Source organism: Camellia sinensis, chromosome 8 (genome assembly GCF_055761805.1).
Source record: "Camellia sinensis isolate YWXY chromosome 8, ASM5576180v1, whole genome shotgun sequence".
Classification (NCBI taxonomy): Eukaryota; Viridiplantae; Streptophyta; class Magnoliopsida; order Ericales; family Theaceae; genus Camellia; species Camellia sinensis.
This window is the reverse complement of record NC_138968.1, coordinates 83,759,935-83,786,496: the sequence shown is the minus strand read 5'-3', so window position 1 is coordinate 83,786,496 and position 26,562 is coordinate 83,759,935. Positions and strand designations below refer to the sequence as shown.

Sequence of the window (26,562 nt, the reverse complement as noted above, 5' to 3'; positions counted from 1 at the left end):
TCACCCTTCTTTATTCCTTCTTATTAAGGCTTTTTCACCTTTGTTTCCCACTTTCAAACTATCTTTTTTTGGGCCTTTAAACACTGAATTTTAGAGTATTTTCAGTGGCGAAAATCATGTTTTGAAGTCCAAATTTGGACGGGTTAGCCTCCCATTCTTGTGTCTTGTTTGCTAGCCTAGTTGGTGCCATACTTTAGCTTATTTTTCTAGCTTGTTGTAGCTTAATTTCAGCATGTTTTAGCCTTTGATTTAAGCTGTTTTAACTCTATTTTGGGTTGGTTATTGCATTTGAGTCTTGTTTTGCATGCTTGTAGTGTAATAGTCCTCACAAGTTTGGTGTTTTAAGCCATTAGACATCACTTGTTTGAGTTGATTGCATGTTTTTGGTGCTTTTTATACTTAATTTCAGTACTAATCATCTCTGCAATCTCCCTCCTTTCTTGGCTTTTTATTTTTCTTTGAAAGTGGTTTCAAGTCATTTGTTTGCCTAAGTGTGAAATTGAGGTTTCATACTTAATGGTTTAATCCCTTAGGGGGTTCATTACCAATGGTATGAGACTTCTTTCATACCCAAAGCAACTTGTGTCTTGAGCCTTTTTTCCATTAGAGGACTTTAACTCATCTTTTGGACTTAATTGGATTAATGGATGGTTTGTAAAGTAAAATGAATAATTAAAACTTGGGACTAAAAGCGAGCAAGATAATAACTTCTTGTGTTCAATCGGACGTTAATTGAACACAAAGAAAGTTGGGATATTTCATACTCAAAGTGATGAAATATGTCAACTTTCCTAGGTCTCCATTACCCTTGATCATGCATGATAAGATGATGGTTCTTGTGCTTCTTGTGTTGCATTTATTGAGCTTGCACATCTTGAATCACAATTCATCATGCAATGAAATTGCTTGAGTTGGTGGTTTGTGGCTTAAGTTCACAACTCCTTGGATTTGTTCATGAAAATGAGGGGTAAGTTGTGCAAACAATCCGTGAGAACACCCTCTTTTTGCTCTGTTTGTCCTCTGTTGCAGTAAAATAAACCAGTGCATTAGTGGGCGATAGGCCACTCTCTATGGTCGGCAGGTGGCCGGCAGAGCATGGCCGGCAAGCTTTACTAGTGGCCGGCTAGCCACTGATGCAAACCTCAGCAGAGTATTGGTAAGGTAAAGCAAAATTATTTTGGAAGTGTTCAATTGTGCAAACAGAGGCTTTCGAGAGCAAAGCGGAGGTCTTTTCGGGTGAAAACTGAGCATGCGCATACACATCTTTCATTTCTCGAGGCGGAACAACAAATTAGCTTAGTTTAATTACTTAGTTAAATTATTAGTTGCAATTGTTTTGTAATTATTTAATTAGTTAGTTGGCTAATTAGTTCATTTGTTGTTGTAATAATTAGTTAATTAGTTTAGCAAGTTCTTTATTTTGGCTTATAATAATTAGCTTAATTAGTTTAGCCTAATTAGCTCAGCTTAGCTTTACTTATTCGGATTCTCCTTCGTGAGAGCGTGATGTAATAATGTGTATGTCTTCCAACCCCACGTCTTTCTCCCTTTTACTTAACCGCTTTTGACGGTTAGTTTAGGAGCATCACGTTTCAATTAGAATACCTTATGCTTGCATCCATCCATTTTCTATTGCATGCATCGAGGCTCGGCACATCATTCCAACTGCATCGTCATTTCAATACTTCTTTGAATACGTGTTTAATCGCATGTTATCAAATCGATTCATATGCCATATTAGTAGTCGAGCCTATTAATTGCATATCGCATGTGTTGCATTAGTCATCTTGTATAGTTAGGAATCATGCATTTTCTCTAACTCTTTTGTTTTATCTTAGCTTGGAGTACTAGGTGAGTTTTTTAACGCTTTAGCATACTTGCATGAGTGTGAGTGATTGCCATGTCTAGCATGCTTACCATGAGGCTAAATGCTTATTTGCTACACTGTTTGAATGTCTGTGGATGAAGGCTTAATGCTTGAATTGGAACGATTCAACAAATGTACCTTTTAAGCCCACTTTTTTGAGTGGCAAATCAGCTTTAAGCCCACTTTGTTGAGTGGCAAATTTGCAAACTTTAAGCCCACTTGAGGTGGCAAATTCAAATCCTTTTTCGCAAAACAAACATGAAATTAAATTGTTCCAATTCTTGCAATTTTAGTCTATACTTGCTTGTGCGCATCACATAGTAATGCTAGACTAATAAACTGAAACAAGAGTATATAATGTTGATAAAAATCATATCATGATTAGTAGAGGCCGATCTTCGATTGGGCGAGCGGGGGTGCTTAATTCATGACCTTCCCCTCTCGTACGCAAGTTCCCGAGCCGAGGCAACTTTGGTGATGACGAACACGTGGCCTTTGGCACGAGTCATGGGTTTCCTAAATTTTTCTAAATAAAATATTTTGGTGGCGACTCTGTATTTGGCAAAGTAGTTCAATTTTTGCATTTTTGATCCAAAAATCAATTTTCCAAACGATTTGCCGGATTTGGACTTTTTGATGTTTATCAATTTCACATTGCACTTTTGAATTAGATTCAAAACTGCGGGAGTCCGAACTGTAAGGCTTCTTCCGAGCTTCCGAAAGAGGGGGCAAAAAAGCCGAGCTACAGTAGGAGAAGAGGAAAAAAAATTACTCGCACATGGGGGGTGCAAGTATATCTATGGTGGGGTGCAAATGAAAAACTGTGGGGGTGCAAGCCCTCTATGTATTGGTTATTCTTTTTCCCTTCTCTCACTTGCCTGTAGTTCCCCCAATATTTTAACCTAAAAATTTTATCAATTAAGCTCTAAAATTATATGAATTAAACTCAAATTATGGGAGCTCTATTCGCACAAGAAAAAATTTCAATTACACCATTTTTTGTTATATTCAATATATATTTTGATTCAATAGTTGAAATATGAGAAAAATGGTGTGAACTAGAAAACAAAACAAAACAAAACAAAAAAAAAACCACAAATTGAAGCTCCCTCAAATTAGAGCGTTGCTAATAGCACCCAAATTCTTCTTTGGACCCCACATATTTTTTAGAGAGTAAAAAAATTATTGAAATTTTATCTTAGAATTTCAAAATATTACCTTTATTATTAACCTTTCAAACTCTAACCCTAATCCCTCTTACCCCTACCTACAATCTCCAACATTACCAGCTTCGACCACCACTGTCCATTTCCTTTCCATATCCGACCACTACACCCAACCCCCTCTCCATCCTTCCTCATGTCTTTTCAACTTGAATGCCATTTCTTAATCTTTTCATATCTCTGATTGTCATCCTTCAATCCCTCTACACCTTCTGGTACCCTTTCATAGCCCCCTCGCCACCTACCAAACCCCTTCACCCTCCCTACAATTGTCTCTTTCCCTTTACGATTCCCTCTCTTTTTGTTCACTACTATGTGTCTCTCTCTGCTCATGATTCTCTCTCTTATTATCTTCTTGTTATGGTTGGTAATAGCGAAGGAGAGGGAAAGAGTTGTGTGGTATCAAGAAGGGCTAGGGAAAGAACTGGGTGACAACAAAGGTTGTGAGTGATGGAAGGGTTTGGGAAGGATTGGAAGTATTTCAAGGCCATTTTTAGAGGGTGGAGAGATATTGGGAGATGGTTGTGTAAAATGCCACTCAATCCTTTAAAACCATGCCTACCCACATCAATCCATCTACTAACCGTAGATTAAATTTTAAAATTTATAATCCACCTTCAAAACTGCTCTACTCCGCTCCGCTATAGTTAATACATATATATATATAATCTCAAATGAAATATCCAAGTAAAAATGAGTGTGTGAAAGATTTAAGATGTAAAATTTGTTACAAATTAATAGTTATATATATGAAAAATATTATGTAAATTAGTGTTATATATTATGCAAATACTTGATAATTGTTTAAGAATATTCTTCGATCAATTAGCAAACTGAAACCGACCCAAGTCACGATTTGGTTATTTTATTAATTCGTCATTTATGATTTAGTTTATAATTTTACTCTCAAATGATTTGAATCGCATCGCTCACACTCGTAGTTAGGGTTGGAATCTTGTGTTAGTGAAGGATAGCTAAAGCTATAAGTGGGGTAGAGGTGTAAATTGGGCCCAGCCCGACCTGGCCCAGGCTCGAGCCAACCTATGGGCCATTCAAGCTCCTGCCAAAATTTGGGTCGGGTTGAGCCAGCCCAAAAAATTAGGCCCAGGCCTAGGCCCGGGCATAGGCCTATGAGGTATTCAAGCCGACGGGCTGGGCGAGCAAGCCTAGGCTCAGGCTTAGGCCAGGCATAAACATTTTTTTTTTCCTACTAAAAATGACACTAGGCCTTGGGCGGGTCAGGCCTTGAATCGGGCTTTGAGTGAGCCTTGAACAGGCAAGGCGGGCTGGGCTGGGCTTCAAAATGACGGCTTAGGCCTAGGGTCCTTGGTTGGGCTCGAGCCTAGGCCTAAGCGAGCTGAGCCCACCCCAGGCCTAAGCGAGTTGGGCTCATCTCGGGTCGTGAAAATTTTGATAAAATTTAAAATTAAGGGGACTTAAGAACCGGTCCTATTGACCAAATTTATTTACCTGTAAGTCCTCTTCATTTTTTCACCTCTTAATATCCCCAAAATACCCTTCCTACACTTCCTTCAACAACTCAATCATCAAATCACTGCCATGACCTACGACCTCCCACTTCTAGCCATCGACAAGTACTTTCAACAGCCGATGATAACCTCCGACAACCTTTGACGATCACCTCCGGCAACCTCTGGCACTCACTACTGTTACTATCTCCTAAGATCTGATGGCGACAAGAGAATAATAATAATAATAATAATAATAATAACAATAATGAGAGTGAGAGAGAGAGAGAGAGAGAGAGAAGATGAAGAGGAAAAGGAAAAGGAAAAGAAAAGGCCTTTGTAGAAAATTGTTAGCCTTCGTGTCGTAGATCAACATAACCATTCCTTTATCATCTGCTCTTTATCATCTTTCTAGTGATAAATTTATCACTGATAGATTGACCCATCCAATATATTCACATCTATAATGACAAATCAATGATAAATTCATCATTGTATAAATATAAAATTATCAATGAGAATGGTGGTATTTTTCTAGAGAGAGAGAGAGATGAGAAAGAAGAAGAGTTTTGGAAAAATGATCAAGAGAGAAGTTAATACAAATTGAAAAACTTATTGAGTAATAAATAGTATAAACAATTAAAGATTTAAAAAGCGTTTGGGATGATTTAAATAGGGATTTTAACCCGCTGGTAGCAAGGGTAAAATCAGAATAAAAAAAATAAAATAAGACTTCTTAGTGCATGAGATAGAAATTTAGGACTTAATGAGTAATAGATTCAATTATTGGGACCAGCTAGTAAAAATCGCTTAAAATTAATTGGTTGAAGTTGTAAAGAAATTAGGGTGGTTTTGGATGATCTAAATAAGTATACTTTTTGACTTTTTAAGAAATATGATTTGAGTATGGATTGAATTTAAAATGATGTGATAAAGAAATGATATGACTTAAATAAAATGATATAACTTAAATAAAATAATCACTGTTTAACTTCTTAATTTTTTTAAATGATGACAAATAAGACGTAAGTGTATTGTGCTAGCAGCAACGCTCAAATTACATTCGTAAGAGCACACGATTCAATAGTGAGGCTGATACACACGTGTGGGCGGGATGCATTTAAAAGCACGGCTTATAGGAACAGCTGCCAAACATTGACTCTGTCTTCAGTCAAAAGCAGAACACCACCGGTTCCAACTTCCCATGTGAAAGTTGGCGTGTGGAATGCATGCACATCTCTCTCTCTCTCTCTCTCTCTCTCTCTCTCTCTATATGTATATATAATATATATATGATCATTGTTTACTCTTTCTCACTCCGTAAAATCATCTTCTTTTTTCTCTTTCTTTCTATTTTGATTTATTCCTCCACAATTTACCTACTACTTGTTCATCTCTCCCTTTGATTCCTCCCTTTTCTCTGTTTCTCTCTCTTTGTTTTTCGTATTCGCCATTCTCGCCTTAATCTCTGCTGGACGCTGCATCTAAAGGTATACTTACATGTTTCTTTTTTCTATATATGCATATATATATATATACACATGTATATCTGTATGTGTCTGTAGATATATTGTGTTTTGATTATTACTATCATCTCTCAGTTATTTTGATGTGGGTTCTTGTCAATTATTGGATATTCTTAAGTTCTAGACGGTTCAATACATGAAAATTCACTGTTTTTATTGTTCATAAATATGCATAGTGTTTTGATGTTCAAGTCTTGAATTGTGAACCCTTTGTTGTATGGAAAACGAATTTTTGCCTCAAATAATAATAATAATAATAATTTTTTTTAAAAAAATTGTTAGGTCATGTTTGTTTGGGCGGACTGGATTAGCATTCCCATGACTAATAGTCCTAGGATTACGAATCCGTTAGATTATGTATCCTATCTTAACTAATAGTCAAGTTTAAAATAATTAGTCCGTACTTCAATTGTTTAACCAAACATCGGATTAATAATTTTATTGGACTATTAGTTCAATCCTAAGCTCATGTCCACCCAAACAAACATGGCCTTAAATCATAGGTTTAAAGTAGTTGGGATGTGGGTCTCAAATGATTGACGTCATACTTTTCAAGTTAACTTTTTTAGTTACATAGCATTATTTATTTTCGTTGCATGTATGATTAGTATTACAGACTAACAAAATAGTTTTGGATAGAGTCGAGTAAAAAAGAAGAATTCATGCAACCAATCTCATTTGATGAGACTTAAAGTTTAATTTGCTTGCTTGGTATATGATTTGTGTTACGATCCCACATCATCCCCTTGCATTCAGTTCCCTTGCAAGTTAGTTTTTTTAAGAGTGTTCTACTTAAAGATTCATGTTATTTGGTATCAAACCCAATATCAACCATCACATTGAGTATAGGATCATTGGATCAACTAAACCTTTGTGGTTCGAGACGTAGAGGGAATAGCCTATAGGTTGGATTAAGATGCTAAGATGTCGAATATTGAGTAGTTAAGTGAAATTGTTAAAGAGAACATGATCGGTTAAGTGTCGAATATTAATAATTAAGTAAAGCTACAAAAGGAAAAAGACTGATATTACATTTAGCTAGTTAGGGCGTGTTCCAAGGATTTTGGTTAGGATTGATGATTACGTTTAATAAAAACAGTCCTGGAATTATAGGTTTTAAAAAAGTCAAAATGGTTTAGTTTTTTTGAACAATTTGCAGTGAAGACTGCTTATATTTGAGGGCAATGATTCAGAGCTCAAACTTTAACTGCACACAAATTGTGTCATGCCACTCTTCTAACTCAATGAAATCTCAAGCTTTTTGAATCATCAACCCATGTTTTACATTTTTCCATTAGGAATTTTGTCTAGGAAATTGTAAATACTCGGAAATTTTCTGTTGAAATATTTATTACTATTTAAGTAGAGTTCTTGCATTTCATGATTACATATTTGGTGGATCTTAAAAAGCTCTAATTTTTTTTTTTTTTTTTTTTTTTTTTTGTTTATTGTTTGCTAACTCTGTTGTTATGTAATGCTCTAATTGAATTTTTTTTTTACTTTTTCATATTTTAATCCTTAACTACATGCTTCATATTGCACTCTTAGCCTTTCTATTAGCGACTATCATTTTAACGCTTTCTTTTCTCTTTGTAGGTCATCGAGCTTGCACAAAATGGTTTTTTTCTTCAAAAACATAGCCGAGGAGTCCGAAGCTTCTTTGGAACAGGACATTACTAAGTGCCCTTTCTTGCAGAACATCAATGAGCCCACTAGTTTCTCCTTCTCCTCATCAATGGCTTTCCCAATGCCTGTAAGTTGTACAATCTATTAATGACTTGTGTGGTTTGATCCCTTCACTTGTGCACCCATACTCATTACATAAACCATTTTCTCAAGATTTTTTCTTCTTTTCCAACTCAGGTACTAGGAGCTAAAGGTCCGATTTTCGAGGATGGTCCAAATTTCGACTTGGCATTCAGTGTTTTCCATGGCCAAAATGGTGTTGTCCCGCTTTCTAGAAGATCAACCATGCATTCTGAGAAGTTAGTATCTGAACCAGCGACGCCTCAATTTTGTCCTTTAGCAGCGAAGGCAGCCACCATTAGTCTCTCAGCTTTTGGACCCGGAGGCCCCTTTGGCTTCGATGCATTTTCTCAGAAATTGAAGAATCAGCAAAGAAAATCCAATCCATCCAAGAAAGAAACTTCTTCACAGGTAATAGCATGACTACCAATCTAAAACCTAGCAACAGAGTTCAAAATTTTCGCTTCCTAAACATAATGTTTTAATTTTTTAGGGAGGAGAATCGATGCACGAGGCAACAAGCAACGAGTGGTTAGAAACAGGGAATTGTCCGATAGCAAAGTCATACCGGGCAGTGAGTCACGTCCTCCCACTTGTGGCAAAGGCTCTTCAACCACCTCCAGGCATGAAATTCAAGTGCCCACCAGCCATTATTGCAGCCCGGGCAGCTCTTTCACGAACCGCCTTTGCAAAAACACTCCGACCCCAACCCCTCCCCTCAAAAATTCTCGTGATTGGAGTACTGGGCATGGCTGCAAACATTCCGTTAGGGATTTGGAGGGAACACACTCGGAAATTTTCGCCATCATGGTTTGCAGCTGTCCATGCAGCTGTTCCATTCATTGCTATGATTAGGAAGTCCGTGTTGATGCCTAAGACCGCTATGGCGCTTACCATTGCAGCATCGGTATTGGGACAGGTTATCGGATCTAGGGCAGAGCGACAACGGTTGGAGGCAGTTGCTGCAAGAAAATTACCTCTTACAGAAACTTCAGTTGGTTGTTCTAGTCAGTCACAAGTTCCTCTTTCACATGATAGGGCCATCATTATCGGCTGAAAATGTGTGCTACTGCTAACATTTTAGTAGTCTGTGAGATATTGTATCATACAGTGTTTTGCAAAGTAATTGCTTTCATTTTTTATTTCCATTTTGGCCATTTGAAAGACCTGATGTCAGGAATTGAAGGAAAATACATGGAGATCGAATATTCTTTTAACTGCTGTGTGCATTTTTTTTTTCCTTTTTTTTTCACCTTTGATCTGGGTTTCGGCTAGGCCTATTAGGATTATACGCTTGAGTTTTGAATTTGTCAAGGGTAAGGCAAATGAATTTACATGTATGTTTTTATTTATTTTTAGTAATTAAACAAAAAATGATTTTTATCGATTATCATTTTTCTATCTTCTCATTTTCCTGATCAAACCAAATAATAATTTCTTTTCTTTTCTTATCATTTCCTGTTCCTTTCATTTTTCATTGGATCCAAACACGATATAGTCTGGCAAAAGATTGGTTCATAGAAGTGATATCCAACAGAGAGTTTGTGAAGTTAATTGTGGGAAAGTGCTGACATAGAGCAATGGTATCTCATATTCTTATTACAACCTTCTAGAGTTGACATTTTGGGTTTCTCTTCACATTTTCCCTCCCGAAGAAAGTCTCTTACTATCATCTATCCGCTAATTTGAAAACAAATTATAAAAGTGAATCTAATCAAATCTAAAACACGAAGAAAAAAAAAAAAATTTAAAAATAAAAAATTATATGAGACTTTAAATGGTGAAATAAATATTTATTTCGTCGTTAACAAAGAGCATTTTTGTCCTCGGAAGTCATTTTCATTTCATTCTAAATAGGAATCCTTCTGTTACTTAGATCAAGCAAATCTTGTAAAACAGCTAAATTGGAATCCTTCCGTCACTTGGATCAAGTAAAAACTGTAGTCTCATTTACAATTTTTCATTGCCTAAGATTAGATTTACCTAACACACGTCATGCTTACTACAAAAAAGTAAAATTCCAGGATGAATTGGGGCTTAAACATGGCTTTGAGTGACTTAACAGAAAATGACAACAAATCAAATTCAGAGTTAGAATAGGCCATTCACAGGTTCCATAAGCAACTTCATGAGATACTAAACTTTTTCAATAATAAATTTACAACAGAGATCCCACAATTATGCCCTTCTTCTAAACAATATTAACAATCATAATGACATACCTGGGAATCAATCGGTGTGGGGTTGAGCATCATCATCATCAAACCACAGATTTGGAATTCACTGTTACTTGACTCCACTTGCTCGTCTCCAAAATGCACCCCGTGTTCACCTCACCTGCAACCCACAACTACAAAACACGGGTGCTCAGTAGAGCACATGATGTGCACCCACTGGTTGCAAAGGTCAGAATAAGTGTACTGGGAAGAGTTGAACAAAACTCAGCAATAAATCTTCAAAACAATGACAGGATCTTATTATAAAACAATTTGAACTAGTATTTGTTTGTAAAGGACACATGTGAATGCCGGCAAACACTTACACTTGATTCTATGAAAAGTGAAGAGTACAACTAACAGACCCAAGCGCACAGAATAAATCAAACACAGGTTCCAAAAGCCAACCTTGGAAGAGCAATGATATCATTATCAGACTAAAAAATAGATAATAAATTGATGTCCCTAACAAACTGACCTTTACAGGTTAAGACAGTTGAGATGCTTCAGAAAACAAAGTTGAGTTTCAATGTTCATCATTATAAAAATCAAACATCACAGCTCACAGAACAAGTGCTTCTACCATAAAGTGAAAGAAAGTAGTCAACATGCAGAAGAGCGAATGGATTGTAAACCAGATAAATGCATCAGAATCTTAATTTAGCCCACCACGTCGCAAACTTTCAAGATTATTTTGTCTATTTCCATCAAATACAACAAATACAAAGCTGCTGCAATATTACAAAGCATCTAGAAATTTTTTTAAACCAAAAAAAACGGATTTGGAACCATTCATTGCCCTATCAATTGTTGCATTGAAGTTACAAAACTATTATACAAGATGGCAAAGAGCGAATTTGCCATCGAGGGCCTTCTTCAAGAGGGCCCTCTCTACACACACTACCTGCCTATATCCCCCTTACCTCTCCACGATTCCTCCTCTCTGATAATGCTCGCTGTCTGCCCATTGTATTGTTCAGTTTTTGCATAATGCATTTTGATAGCGGCCACAGGGTCTGAAATGCCATTGCGCGCTCCCCCAACAAGAATCCCTCCTCTCCCCACAACATTGATACCAACCATCCCCCTAGCCTGTTGTTGTATACTTGAGACAGCCTCGATCCCATTCCGTCTTTGCATCTCAGAGAATAACATGTCTGGCCGCTGCTGCTTCATATCAACTGCAAATGGCTGCACCCTAGTAGTACCCTCTCGATTCCTGTACAACTGATATTCTGCCACTCCATTGCTGCTACTCATATCCCTACTAGAGAAAACCGATACACCATTTAAATTACACTCATTACTACTCTTTACAACTGAATGCAATGGCTGCTGCTCTGCATTGGACAACGTAGAGTATCTACCAAATGCAGCAGGATATTTTGCCAGAAGGATGGCAGAGTCGGGAAATGTAGAAAATCCAGTCTGTATTCTATTTCCATCCCAAAAACCGTAACTCCTCACAGGAACATTCTCAAGATCCAGATAATTATTCCGGTCAAACTTTGATGAAGTTGAATTTGCATCTAGACTGTGAGTTCCAGTGAATTTAAGGTTGGAATTCTTGCTGCTGAACTTAGGATGTTGAACCCCCTTATCTTCATTCTCCTGGATATCACTAGTAGTATTCTGTTTCTGCTGAGATGACGGGTGAGTCAAAATCTGACCAAACAGTTTCACATCACCATTTCTGCATGGTTTTTCTGTATCTGATGAACTCAATGAATGAGGCCTAGAATGATTGCTTTTCTGGTCTTGGGACAGGAATGGAAGCTCAGCCACTGAGCTCCGAGCTTTTGAACTTTTACATTTTTGAAGAAAATACAAATCAGAATGAAAATTCCCTTCAGCCTTTGAGAGACATTGAAGTGAAGCCAGTTTCCTGGAAGTGATATCCCCATTCATCTCTTTCTTGGCTGACACTGCTAATGGATATCCCCTGAGAATTTGACCGGATTCGGCACACCCCAACACAGAATTGATGGACTGATGCTGGTTATAATCATCCGCACTGGTTGATTTTTGACACTGCTGATCTCTGATTGTTTCTAAAGCTAATGTCAATGGTGTATCCTGTTTGAGAGTCTTCTCATACTGACTAGCAGCAGGACCTTCGGTTGAATTTGCATTTACAAGAGAAACATCCTGCTCCAGTGAGATGACAGAAGGCACTTGTGGAGCACTCAACTCCAGGGCAATCTTCTGCTCCTCTTTGGGGCCAACACCAATTTCCAGAGGAGCATTTGCATCTGGCACATGATCAGAAGAGGTTCCATCTGTATGTAAGACTTCGTTAGAGCAATTTATGTTACTTGGGCCACTTGCATTTGCATCCTTGTTTTCATCTTGCTTGTTCTCTGACACCATTTGTTGCACCTCCACTTCTGTTGTAAAACACACAGTAGAACTCTGACTTACAGCTATAGTCTCACCTTCAGCACCTGATACAGGCAGGCCATGATCATTAGCCTCTTTGGCAGATACTGGTTCTCCCAAACAAGCACCATCTCCAGCAGCTTCATCTCCTTCAACTTCGGTATCAGGAGGCAAAATAGCATTTTCATGGGTCTGCACTATCACAGGCATGCCATCAACATCATCTTCCATCTTACTGTCGCCATCAAAATCTACTTCTGGTTTACTGTCTGCCAACAAGTCATCAGTAACCAAATGCTCTACTTGAAGTTCGGGGTCTTTACAATCAAATTGTCCTGTCTCATTGTTCTCCTCTGACCTATTCGGGTCATTCTGCAAGTCCATGGTCTCTGCAGGATCAGGTTCACAATGGTTTATGTTCAAATCAGAGAGTATCAAGTCCTCGTCCATTTTAGACACTGATTTCTCACTGCATACAACCGAACCAGTAACACAAGCATCTTCATTGTCACTCCCACCGCCAGTAGCATCATCACTTATCGGCATCCCCTCATCACCAGGCACGTGATGAATCATATCAAGTCCAAGGCACTTCCGGGCCTTGCTAAAGAAGACCTTGCATTGATCTCTGGACCTTGTTCTTACACACCTTGAAATCTTCATGAAATCTTTACCATAAGATGACACGGCCTGCATAAAAATAGACTTCTCCTCATCCGTCCAGTCAGTAGGATCCATCTCCCCACAACTCTCATCCGAACAGGACTCATCATCAACATTCTGAGTAACCTCAGGTGTCAAAGGTCGTTTTGACAAAGAACCCACCTTCTGGCACTTCCAGTTCTGGCAGCTCTCTCCAGGGTCAAAAGAACTAGTGATGCAAGAACTCATTGCTTCCGATGATAGCGAAGCACCAATACCTGCCAAGACATCAGCAGCCACAGTTTCCCTTTCATTACCAAAAATTTCAAGACCACCTGACCTCTCCATGATGCCTTCATCACCTTGGGATGCTCTATAATCACCAGTCACCCCCATTAAGAACCTTGCTGTAGCTTTTTGTTGATTTTGCATACCATTATCAGCATTAGCAGCAATTGCTGAAGCCACACCCAACATATCAAGGGATGCCGCATTTGCCATGCGATTCCATCGCTTTCCTGACGTTACCAGGTAGTTACTAGTGGAACAGGACTTTCCTAGCTTAGCAAACTCTGGCTTCTTCTTTGTTTTCGCAAAACAATCTGACTTATGGTTTTTGTAGTAGAACTCAACACAATCTGCAGTTGTCTTGTGATCAAGAAAAGAAGCAATCGTTCTGAAGTCCTTCCCTGAAGTGGCAAGCTTATCCAAGAAAGTTTCCTTCTCTTCTGTTGTCCAGGGGTTGATCATAGCTCTTTCCTTTTCAATTGCACAGGGATCTTCAATTAATCCATTACTTGAAATAAACCTAGAACAGATACTCTCCTTGTCCAAGATCAACGCTGGCATTTTAAGAGAATTCCGGTAAATCTTGAACTGCGAATCTGAAAGCAGCTTCCTCGTAAAATTAATGCTCTCTTTTGTAGGGGCCAGGGTTGGGGTTGAAATCCCAGCTGCAAAGACAACAATCAAAATAACAATCAAAACCGGAAAAGTAAGCTCATAGACTCGGAACAAAGTCATCACGGAAACTTAACTCCATATCATATCAAAATCTTAGGATAATCTTTATGAATATCCAAGATGCTGTCAGAAATGGTCTCATGAATAAATATATATTACACATGTATAACCAAAATCTAAATAAGAATAAAATAACATCAAACATCAATAAAGACAAACAGAAGTAAATATTTAGCAAAATCAATTAGCAGCAATCAAGTAACTATATTTCATCAGATGAAGAAGCATCCACAGAAGCTGAGCCATACCATGTTTCCCTGAACATCCCTCCGCTAACCTAAAATTTCTTCAGTTTTTCAAAACTTCGATTAATCTTAGATATAAATGCCATTCTCTTACAAGGGGGTGGCGGCATACACCTTCAAAGAAGTAAGGGAATTACTCGAATACCAATTTTCAGGAAACGAATGTAGGACTTCTGTTGTATAAGAATAATAGTAAGTTTCACTTAAACTCAGCTGAAGATCCATAATCAGAATGACATGAAATGTATACCCAGGTCTCTTCAGAAAATGCATCACAACAAACTAATGTTATTCCCGGACCTTGTTCCTTGAAAAAGCATAAACCCTCCACATGTCACAGGATGCAGAGAGTATTCAACAATGAAAAACAAACACTTCTAAAAGTAAATATTTGGGTCCTCATAAAAAATCATCTGCTTAGCCAAAGTTCGAACATAATGAAAAGGCACTGAAAAATGGGCAGGAGTAGTGCTTTGAACAAACTTGCTCAATACGTAGTCCAAAGCATGGCAAATCATCCTTATCTCCAAAGAATCATGAGAAATGCTGAAACCATTAACTTTAAGGTTATTAGCACTGGAGCACAACCATCTCTCTCAATGATACAGAACATAAACTCGGATCGCATAAGTTCATAATATGGCCAATAATCAAACCATATCCATTTCACATAAGCAGCAACAGAATACTCTGAAGACAAGTTCAAAATAAGGATCTTCAGCCTGCAAGGAAATTCAGATACTGAACATGATATACTTTCAGTAGCACAAGCAGTCCATTCCTGATCCCACTGAAATCAGAAATTTGATACTACGATTCTGAAGCTTCTCTGCCTAAAACAAGCTCTATCAGAAAAAGTGAACGTGTGGAAATATACGAGACTTTTATGCAGGCCTTTCAACTGTTAAAATACTAAAACTTGTAATTTGAATATTTTTATTCAATTCAGTCCCTTTACAATGCAAATAAATAGATCAAATATCGTATTGTAGAAATCTTAAACAATCTACTGAACAGAGCTTGATAATTTAAATCTTTTAACTTTTTCACCTTTACTCCAAAATAAGATTCCCTTTAAGGTTAAAAATGTTGTTGTTCACCCCTTCCCCTTTTCATTAGTAAAGATCTTTATGACTGGTGAAAGAATTATATGATTATCTCTTTAAATTTAATAATAATAATAAATAAATAAAAGACCGCTAAGAGAACATGCATAATGTTCCCCATTAGATCATTGGGTTTACAAAAAAAATGTTGTTGAGGGTGGTAACTTCAGAATGCATTCAAGAATGTCGTCAATGTGATGATATAGTGGAGTAGTGTAATTTGGATGTAACAACACTTAACAGACAAAAAAGTTTCCACCAAATTCACAAGTCTAGGTTAACTATTTCATTCCTCACTCCCCCTTGAGGCCACCCCCAAAGCTTAGGCACAGTAATTACCCGGTATAATATGTAGGATAAGGGTATTAAATGTACCCAGCAGATTAGTCGAGCGAAGCACTGGACAACCTCGTGAGCAAAATGGTTTACAAGTCCAAGGACTCTAGTACAGCATTTTAAAGTGGAATTGGTAAAGAAGAATCAAAATGAGAATATATTTTCCCTCAAACAAAATTGGGAAGTTTTACAAAAGGTAAGGGTACCAATGAAAGAATGCATGTCAACTGTAATAGATGTGATTGTATATAGAAGTGGTGCTAGGATGGTGTGTGTGTGTGTGTGTGTGTGAGAGAGAGAGAGAGAACAATATGATGGCAATTAAGTGGATTGTTTTCTACTAATCAGAAAAACAAAAGGACAAAAAACAAATTGCTTTAAGGTCAACATGCTGTGCTAAATCTGAATAAGAAAAAGAAACTCTGGATGTGCATGCTAAAAAAAGAATAAAATAAAAATAAAATTTGGAAGTTTAAACAGAAACTTCCAAATAAATAATAAAAGTTATAAGGCCGTTGTCATGCAAGACACAGAACCACTGCACCTAAAGGATTTTTTAACTTTTTGACTTTTTGGCTAAAATATTATATAAAAAAAAACTAGTATGTTTAGGATGACTTTTTAATTTTTATGAAAAGATGTGCAAAAAGTAGAGAGAAAATAGAATCTTTGACTTTTTGGTATAGGTTGTTGGTTTTTTGGTTTTTTTAGTGACTTTTTTACTTTTAGGCTAAAAATGATGTTGCCAAATGAGGCCAAATAGAAAAAACAAATAAAAAGTTAATCTAGTTTCCAAAACTCCACCATCCTAATGTATTAAACAAGATTTGTATGAATATCACATGCACCAATGTCATATCATATCAACACAATTGTCCTAAAGGTTGAGAAAACCAAGAAACACAAACCCCCATTCTGCTCAACCTACAATTATTTTACTCAAAAAATACAGGTTCATCATCAATGCACAAGAAGACCAAAGTATCCTGTTTTATTTTGTAAAACATGACAGGTAACCAAGTAACAATTTTCCTTGGGCCTATGTTAATCAAAGATGAATTTATACTCTGTATTTGGATTAACTAACAACATACAGCTTGCCTAAGTACAGAACTCAATGTGCAGATTATGTGCGAGTGTCTGCAGGTATGCAGGACATTCAAATGTTACCCTCCAAGAAAGTATTGACGTACCACATTTCACACAAAAGGGAGAGGTGATCAAAGATAAAAAGAATGAAAGAAAAAATACTAATAAAACAGATTACAATGAACCCCACACCCAAAGTATACCTAAATATAGTAGATAAAGGCCTCACAATCCAAATTCCAAGCAGAAAGAACTCAAATGAAGGGAAATAATTAAACTTGGAGATGATTAATCCCAATAATAACAAGAAATAAGTTGTGTTTGTGTTTCATAACCATGATAGGTTAAGAAGTTGCCAAAAAACAACTACTAGCACAAAGAAATTAAGAAAGAATTATTCTTACCAGGAGAAGAAAAACGAGAACGAATGGAGGACCGGTGCTTCTGATAGCTTCCATGTGGTGTACGCAAGCTTAGTTCTGACCTTTTCTGAGATTTTGCATGATTTTTTCTTATAGAAATCAATCGCATATCTTCCTTCCAAATGTGCTGAAACGCCCTGAACTTGAGAGTAATAACTCTCTCCTTAAATCTTGAAAAACGCTTCCTCATTGCAAACTTTTCCTTGATCAGTGGATCATTCGGCCAAATAGAGGATCTGCATGTTTTCGAAATATCGATATGGCATTCATCAGATGGCAATAGCTTATTAAATACTTCAGAAGCTCTATTTGCTGATTCTTTGTTGGAAGCCAGTATTAGATCATATAATGTGTCTTCCCTGTCACAATGGAAATTCACATCAACGGAAGCAACACAACTCTTGTTTGCTATCAGCTCATCCCCACCCTCAGAAGTGGATAAACCTTCTGTCATTTCCTCACTGGAATCGTGCACAGAACATTTTGCCTCCATGTTTCTGGATTCACTTGCATCCAAATCACCAGACCTCTTGGCATGCTTCACCAGATCAGTCAGGGCGGCACCTTTTGCTGAAGAATGAAGTTCAACAAATCTAGAAGTTACAGTGCCTGGACTATCAACATCCTCATCTCTAACGTCAGCATGTTCTTTTTCCAAGCTACCAACTGCCTTCTCCACAATCATGTCTCCAGAAGAAACAAGTTGCAAGGGAGAAGGCCGAGGAATTAAATTGGAGACAACAACTAGCTCTTCACAAGGTTTTTCTTGACATTCCCCATGCAAAGAACGGGATGCCACTGGACAAGAACTATTTCCAGACTCAGATATCAACAACTTCAATTCATTTTCAAGTGAATCAATCTCCGATTCAGTCATCTCCAACGCCTTCAAAACATCACCCTTCCATACCAGCAACTTACTAATAGCAGTGGACCTCAAAAAGCTAGAATCAACAGAACCTGGATCATCAGATTGAAGCAATTCACTAAGTGAAGTGCTTAAATTAGCAATTGGAGTGAGCTCCAAGGTCTCTAAATTAAAATCCCTCCCCTCCTCAAGATGATTCTGAGAGTGGAGACTTGGTGAACCACTTAAATTACAAGTATCATTATCAATATTTGCTGCCTTTACAAATGGTTTGTCCTCCACACCTGTTACAAGAAGGCAAAAAATTAAAAATTAGATGCTCAATAAATAAATAATTTGGAAAAACATGATACAACGGATGTACATTATTTAGAAATACAAATAATTACAAATAGAGGAAAGAGAAGTAGAGATTTTGAGCCAAATTAGGAACAAGGAAAGCAATTTACATTTTAAAACGAACATTCTAAAACGTGGTACACTTTCGTTCCAAAATAATAAATTTAGCAATCTAAAGCGATCCCATATTTTTTTCTATGTTCTACATTAACGCTCTGCTTGTTTTTCCGTAAAATATTTCACCCAAAAATAATTTTCATGCAAATTGATTTTACACAATTTTTTTTTTTGTTTTTTTGTTTTGGACCCTCAAGACAAAAACTTAAACTTTTGATTGTTTGTGTTGGACAGAAAGCCATTGAAGAGCCACCCTTTCACCTTTTGAAAGATCAATGTCCTAAAAGGGTTGCAGGAACTGAACTTCCTAAAAATTGACTTAGGAATTTTTAATGGTAAGTCATTTTGGGGACTATGAAGAAAAATATTTTCGTTAAACATGTTTTATTTACTTTTTGTTCAACCAAACCAAACAACAAAAAATGCATAAAATATTTTTGAGGAAAACATTTTACATTGAAACAAATGGAGTCTAAAAGTTCTTAATAAAGAAAAAAATCAGATATAAAAACATCCAATTATTAGTACACATTAATCTGTGTTTGGGAGGAGAAATACTGGGTACACACAACCTTTGACATAGTGCACAAAGTGGTTACCCTGCGACTTGAACTCATAACCTCAAGGTTGTTCAGATATAATGAACAAAAATTTAGATGAGATGGAGTTTTGGATTGACAAAATGTATCACATTGGGTCATAATGCTCATAGAACTAAGTCGTTGAACAATTAATTGAAGAAAAATACACTATCATATTGGATGTCAAATTAAAAAATCTATCTCTATTGTACCACATTTTAGAGCATGTGGCATAAGATTTAAAATAACGGTGGTAGCCACAACAACGGTAATAGTGGCAATGACAGTTGTGGCATGTAACAGCCATATTGTAACACACATGTTTTTATTTGAGAATCACATTTAGTAAGGTTAATATTTGTTTCGTTTGATTTTGTTTAGTTTTTAGACAATTTAATATATGTACTAATTTTTACACAAGTTTTACAACGCCAGTGAGATTTTTATTTTTATTATGTATTTAACTTTCTTTATTTTATTGATTGTATAGGTGAATAGTGTTTCCATTGTTATGAAGAAAAATGTGAGATTTTTATTATGTATTTAATTTTCTATATTTTATTGATTGTACAGGTGAATAGTGTTTCCATTGTTATGAACAAAAACAAATGCAGCATGTATGATATCAATAGCCATCAGGTCACAAACATAAAGTTATAGTATCATACGTAAACAAGATATCGAAGCATAGTAATATAAAAGTATATACATGATATCAAAGCATAGTTCAATAAATCTAACTTAAAACCAAATAGATCAAACAAGTAATCAACCAACAAAATGAAACACTTCAAATAGATTTAACAATGATTACAACTTTCATCGTGTAGAATTTGAAGAAGCACATATATCTAAAAATTTTACAACATTTGTATGTAGCTTTTGTCAAACTTTAGACATTGAGAGAGAGAGAGAGAGAGAGAGAGAGAGAGAGAGAGAGAACTTATATGCAGAATCTGCTGAAAATAGAGGCATAACCATGTCATAACAGTGCCGCAACAAATGTTACATAACCATAGTGGCTGTTACAGCTCTGGTTTTCAATCACACCATTATACCAGTTGTAACAGGCAGCGATAACCACCCACACAGTCACGTAACGGTTGCAGCCCATTCTTAAAACCATGAATCCTGTTCCTGTTCCTCTTACCAAACCTACCATACTATAGGTAACATAGCTATTAACTATATCCTGACCAGCTACTTATTGAAGGTATCAGATCAAGTTCCTATTCTCCAGGTAAAAGTGTCTCGGATAAATTACATTGATAATCTCTATATTTTTGCCCGTGTCATTTTGGTCCCTGTAATTTCAATGGACTTGATTTTGATCATGAATTTATGATTGTCTCAATTTGATCCAACTGAATTACAATTAGTATTTTTGATAAAAAAATGTGTACATAAGTGGTATGCGTTATGCTTTTACAAGCAAAATTATAAACTTGATCAACTCAGTAGTAAGTTAATCTCAACCAACTCAGTGACCATTTTCTTTCAAAAACCTTAATCAATGTTATCAAATAGACTAAATTGACACATTCTAAATTTAAGACTCAAAATCGAGCTAATTGAAAGTACAAGAACCAAAATGACAGAAGAGGTACAATATAAAAAGAATCCGAACCAAATCTAAATCCACCACAATGTTAGAAAAAAAGAGTCCAATGGGAAGCTAGAGGATCAGCTTGGTTCATCTATTACAACTAGGGGTGGACAAACCTAAGCCAAGCCAGGCTTGCACTATATAGTACGAGAATGTGTTATCCTAAGCCTGGCCCAACTTGACATCAGGCCTAATCTAGCAATCCCAAGCCCGGCCCCAAAAACAATTTAAATCCCAAGCCCACCCCACTTAACCCAATAAACATGTATTTTTTTTATTTTTTATTTTAATGGAAGTTAAATTATTTAAATTCTTTTATTTATTATTTAAATTTAGAACATTAAAAAAATTCAATCGTAAAACAAATATAATTTTGAACAAATGTTTTAATTTAAGCCTTAGAAAAAAAAAAGTATATATATACTTTTTGTGCCTTATATTTTGTATACTTTATTTCATACCTAAAATAATATAAAATTATAATTAATATTGCATAAAAATGGACAGACCAGGCTGGGCTAGAACTCTTTATCCCAAGCCCAGTCCGAATATTAATGGGCACAAAACCTCAGCCCAGCCGGACCCTTTTGGCAAAATAAAATTTCAAACCCTATAAATATCAGGCTGGGCTAGGTGGGTAGTTGGGCCGATGCCCACCCCTAGTTATAGCTAACTTCAAGCACTTTTTCAAAGCAAATACCAAACCTTAATGAACTTACACAAAAGACAGACAACTCATTAACAACATTTAATCATACAACCACTTGACAATAGTTCAAAATAGGCAAGATGACATTTTCAATTTTCTAGAACATCAATGCATTGTACAGTGTGATTGATACGTTCATATTTTGGTGATACAAGCAGAAGAAATAACAAACCTCACATTTCAGCAATGAAGGTCTATAAAAGTAAAATAAAGAGAGAAAAATGTAAATATGTTAATAAGCATTCAAGTGTTCAGTTCCACAAGATAAACTTTTTGAAGCTTTTAAACATTACATTACCTATAAAGGTGCAGGAGAAAGGGAGAAAAAAATAAATAAATAATAATAATGATAATAATAAACATTACTAGGATTGCATACGAGTCGAGTCGAGTCGACCCGAACTTGTTTATAAAGAATTAGTCGAGCTCGAGCAGAGCTCAAGTCGAGCTTTCAATAATCGAGCTTGAGCTCAGCTCCAACTTGCTCGATTACATAAACGACCCAAATTCGGGCCCAAGCTTGAAAAAAAAAATTAAACTCAAAATAATTTATTTATTAAGATAAAAAATAAAAAATTATGAGCAAAATAAACAAGAATGTTTATATTAATAATAAATATCATCTATTAAATATATAAATTTACACAACATCAAACACGAATAAAATAAATAAATAAATTATTAAATATTTATTTGATATATTATTAGATTATTTTTTTTTATGTTCACGAGCCTTATCGAGCAAAGATGACACTACTCAACAATACACTTCATTCAGGATATAGGTTCAAAACAAGACACTTCATTCAACCACTTTGGAAGACTAGGAAGCACATATGTAGATGCGTTACAGGCTATGAAACACAAATACAAATACGAGTACAGATACGGATATAATACAGGTACGTGAATACGATAAAATATAAATAATAAAAAAAAGTAAGGTACAGGTACGGGTTGGACTTGGTACGTTCATAAAAAAATATTTATTTTAATTTGGAGTAATGCAGAAATTGATTAAATAATTTAATTTGTTAAGATCCAACCTACAATTAAAAGCTAATGTTAAAAGTAAAGGTATAAATTAAAATTAAATATCATTATATTAAATAATTTACAAACCATAACTTAATTTTAGAATCACGCTACGCATAAAACTAAAAATTTAAAATTTAAAAAAAAAAATCTAATGAAAGGAATTTTATCGCTGTAGTAGAAGAAAATATTGTTTCGACTGAAGTACGGTACGGCATAGGTACATACAAGGTACGTCTGAATACACCAAAAATTAAGAAGAAAATTTTTTAATATGTTTTGTGTACCCAGTACGTATGCAGAAGTACCATACGAAGTACCATATGCCGATACGAGTATAGCATGTTTGTCAAAGTATCCATGCTTCATAGGTTACGAGTACGCTGATATGACAAAACCTTAAAAACTTTAGGATATAGGTTCGGTCAAGGTCCGTCATAAAAAAACATTTTATAATTTGTAATAGTGAATGATATAAGGCAATTAAAAATCAAATGCAACAAAATAACTGAATAACGTACAAACAAAATTTAACGCCAAAAACAGTTTAAGGATCAAATCTACAAACCAAAGTTCAATGCTAAAACCAAAAGTAGGCCATGTAGCCAATTTAATGGCAAAGGGTTGATAGAAGGTAATATTCGGCATTGCATCAGCAATGACAATATTTAGAGTTGGTGATTGACAACGGTCAATTGTTGCAAATCGTGAATGGAAGAAATTTTGCGACTGCGAGAAAGAGATCGATACAGATATATGTAACGGCCAACAAAAAAAGAACTCAAGTATTTTGTATGTTTTTATAATTACAAAAATGCAACATGGTTCTAAAGTTCTTTAAAATATGCCGAACATCATTGTTCCAAAACCTTCATATTTTTTGAAAATTACATTTATGCCCCCCCCCCACAAACAAAAGTACCCAAAACATATCCATTCCTTAACCAAGCCACACCCACCATTAAAAAAAAAAATTATCAGATACATATTTGGCATACCCAGTATGCGTACCCATACTTGGGAAATACCTGGTACACAGACAACAATATTTTGGAGTAATTTATAAGTGGAAGATTGCGGTTTTACAATGGGAAAAATGATAAAAGTCGATGAACCATAATCATGACCATATCAACATCAACCTCTACCACAATTATATTGAATCCTGAACTTAGCATGATTTAGTTTTATTGCAACTAGAATTTGTTATTTACGTCTAATATGTCCCTTCATCACAGTAATGGAATCAATATTCTTACAATGGAGCTTTATCAATTGCTAACAGGAGGAAAATAAAATCAACTGGATACTCAAACCCACTAGCACAGTGATCACAAAATTGCTTGTGGATCGGTTAGTTTAGTTCAAAATTACAAATGGGGAACATTTTACCCGGTATTGGCTGCTAGGTTTATTCAGAATTGTTGTATTAATGAAATTATTTCCATACTATTAGAGAACAAAACAATCGTCCAAATTGGGTTAAACGAGTCACAAATATGATAATTCAATGAATCAAGTCTAGGCCTTAAACTAGAAACAATATTTCACATTTGTTAGCCCAACCTTCTGCCATTGCACCAAGCACAACTGCCCCTAGGTTTGTATAGAATTATTGAACTAATGGAATTAATCACACATTGAATAGTATAACAAGGGCTCAGTTCGCGTTAAATGTGTCACAAATCAGTCAATTTCAAGTTTGGAAAGAATTTTACCTGGTGAGGAACTGCAAGCAACAGATGAGGGAGTAGCAGGGGAAGCACAGTCTGAGAATCTTGCAGCTCTAGGGCTTTTATCAGCCAAATTTGAGGCATGAGATTGCACCGGTTCTAAGCTCCCAAAAACATCCATTCCATGCTTGGTCGCACAATCATCAGGGTCAACTTTCTTCTTCTCGTACTTAGCCAGCCCCTCACCCCATTTAAGACGTGGCTTCTTCCTGGAACTTGCATCTTCAGATAGAGCAGCTGATGTTTCACAGGCAGCGGCATCCCCTGAAGGGGACCGTAATGGAGTCACATTTCTGATCTGTACTTCACCCTTCACTTCAATGGAATCCACTCCCATGCTCTTTGAGCTGCCTGAATGGCTGAAGCCAGAACCCCGCGATGACAAGCTCCCCGATCGAGTCCATTTCAGAGGCTTCCAATCAATTGATCGCAGCGAATTTTCCCTCTCGAGTTTCTGGCCTGTGCCCAAGCCATTAACACTACCAGTCTTATCATGCTGCTCTTTTGAGTGAAGTTGATCCCATGTGTTTACAAAGTCAGAATGAAGATGAGTGTTATGCGTTAGCTTATTATCATGAACTGACCTCTGATCATTCACATCAACCGGCCTCGCAGGACCATGACCGTTCGGAGATGAGCCATTTTCCCAAGAGTGACCTTTCCAATCCTTCTGGCTAGTCGAACCCCCTCTATATTCCCTGCTGCTATTCCTGATGTACTTCCCATCGGCACGAGACCCCCCATACGGCCGACAACTCTCATCATCCAAAATCTTCTCATTGGACCGAGACGGCGTGAACCCATGTCCAGATTCTTCCGAATAGATGTGCCAACCACCCTGCTTGCCTTGACCTTCAGCACAAAAAATTAAACAAAAAAATTAGTATAATTTTTACAATTCACCAAAAAATGATTCACAAGCAAAAGCGTATTCCTCAAACAACAGTAAAAAAAATTACTTTTCCAATGAAAACCTCAGATCTAGAGGATAATCGAGAGTAATGAACACCCTACATAAATCATCATAAAAAGCCACAGATCCGCCCTGAATATAGGCACATAAATGTATTTGACAAATAGCTGGGTGAAAACCCAATTCCTTGATAAGAAACTAAGTTGAAGATTGGGGCCAAACTTGGGCCTAGTTTTGGGAGGAACAAGAGAAGTTGGAGATTTGAAAAGAGAAACTGACCTGGAGGTCTGGTGCGTACGTCGGGCGGTCCCCAGCGAGCAAAATCGCGGGAGGAGTGCGGAGTAGTATCTCTCCATCTAGACACGGACCCTACGGAATCCGAAAACCTCTCGTGCTTCCTCTCCTTGAAGAAGTCCTTCCGATCCCAAGGCAATGGCTCCGGCGGCATGAAAAACCACCACTCAATCGCATGGAGCACAAGCCCACACACACACACACACACACCAAAAACAATTCACCGATTCAACAACAACACAGCACCGAACACCACCAAAACCTAGGGCATCACAAGGCGAACAGAGTTTGAAGATTGGAGATGTCTGGGGATTGCAGAGACCAGATCAAAGCTCGGTGTATGCACTGCGCAGATTAGGCTTTCGAATAATCGATTGGAGAAGAAGAAGAACGACGGCCGTCCGTTTGCTCTGATCTTCGTTTTGGGGACTTTCCTCTTTCACTCTCTTCTCTCTCTCTCTAGAATTCTCACTCTCTTTCTTTGCTGTCGATAGAGCGAGAAAGTGAGAACACGTGAGCCGATAAGGGACGAACAGAGCCCAGACTTGATGAGAGAGAGAGAGAGAGAGAGTGTGTGTGTGTATCTCAAAGGCGCTATTAAACCAGAGTTCATAATCTTCTTTCGCGTCCACTAAATAATGAATTTTTTTTTATTTTTTTTTCGCTCTGTCTGTCCGCCTTGGCCTTTCGCTTTTCGCTATTCTCGCCCCTTCTGTGTTTTTTTATTTTGCGCTTTTACTTTCGCCCTAATAGGTGTTAACCCGTAAACGCCCCTGGTTTTGCATTGTTTTTACAATCAGTGGCTTCACGCGTCGTCTCGACTTCTGGTTGTGGTTAAAATGACCAATTTGCCCTTGTCCTCCTCATTAGCTTATTCAAATTTAAAGGGTGGTTTGGGATGTCTCAAATAAGTGTACTTTTTGACTTTTTATAAAAAGATGTGTAGAAAAATAGAGAAGAGATATTGATTAATATGACTCAAAAAAGATAAAAAGATAGACTAAAATAGGTTATGCCAAACCACCCCTAAATTTCTTACTTAGGAAAAAAAATTATTCAATTTTGTTTGGTTGATTTT

At 36.6% G+C, this 26,562-nt stretch overlaps 2 protein-coding genes across 2 annotated transcripts; one reads left to right on the top strand and one right to left on the bottom strand.

The window, feature by feature from the left end:
* Positions 1–5,713: 5,713 nt before the first annotated feature.
* Positions 5,714–9,048, top strand: LOC114283925 (uncharacterized). The gene is made up of 4 exons (XM_028226804.2): positions 5,714–6,049; positions 7,682–7,838; positions 7,949–8,242; positions 8,325–9,048. The coding sequence occupies exons 2-4, from the start codon at positions 7,701–7,703 to the stop codon at positions 8,886–8,888; spliced, it is 996 nt and encodes a 331-aa protein (XP_028082605.1). The 5' UTR covers positions 5,714–6,049; positions 7,682–7,700; the 3' UTR covers positions 8,889–9,048.
* A 1,672-nt stretch (positions 9,049–10,720) lies between these two features.
* Positions 10,721–26,194, bottom strand: LOC114306686 (uncharacterized). The gene is made up of 4 exons (XM_028251979.2): positions 25,470–26,194; positions 24,263–25,129; positions 17,272–18,441; positions 10,721–14,021 (listed from the first exon to the last, which is right to left on the bottom strand). Exons 1-4 carry the CDS (start codon positions 25,636–25,638, stop codon positions 10,948–10,950), a joined length of 5,280 nt encoding a protein of 1,759 aa, XP_028107780.2. The 5' UTR covers positions 25,639–26,194; the 3' UTR covers positions 10,721–10,947.
* Positions 26,195–26,562: the final 368 nt, after the last annotated feature.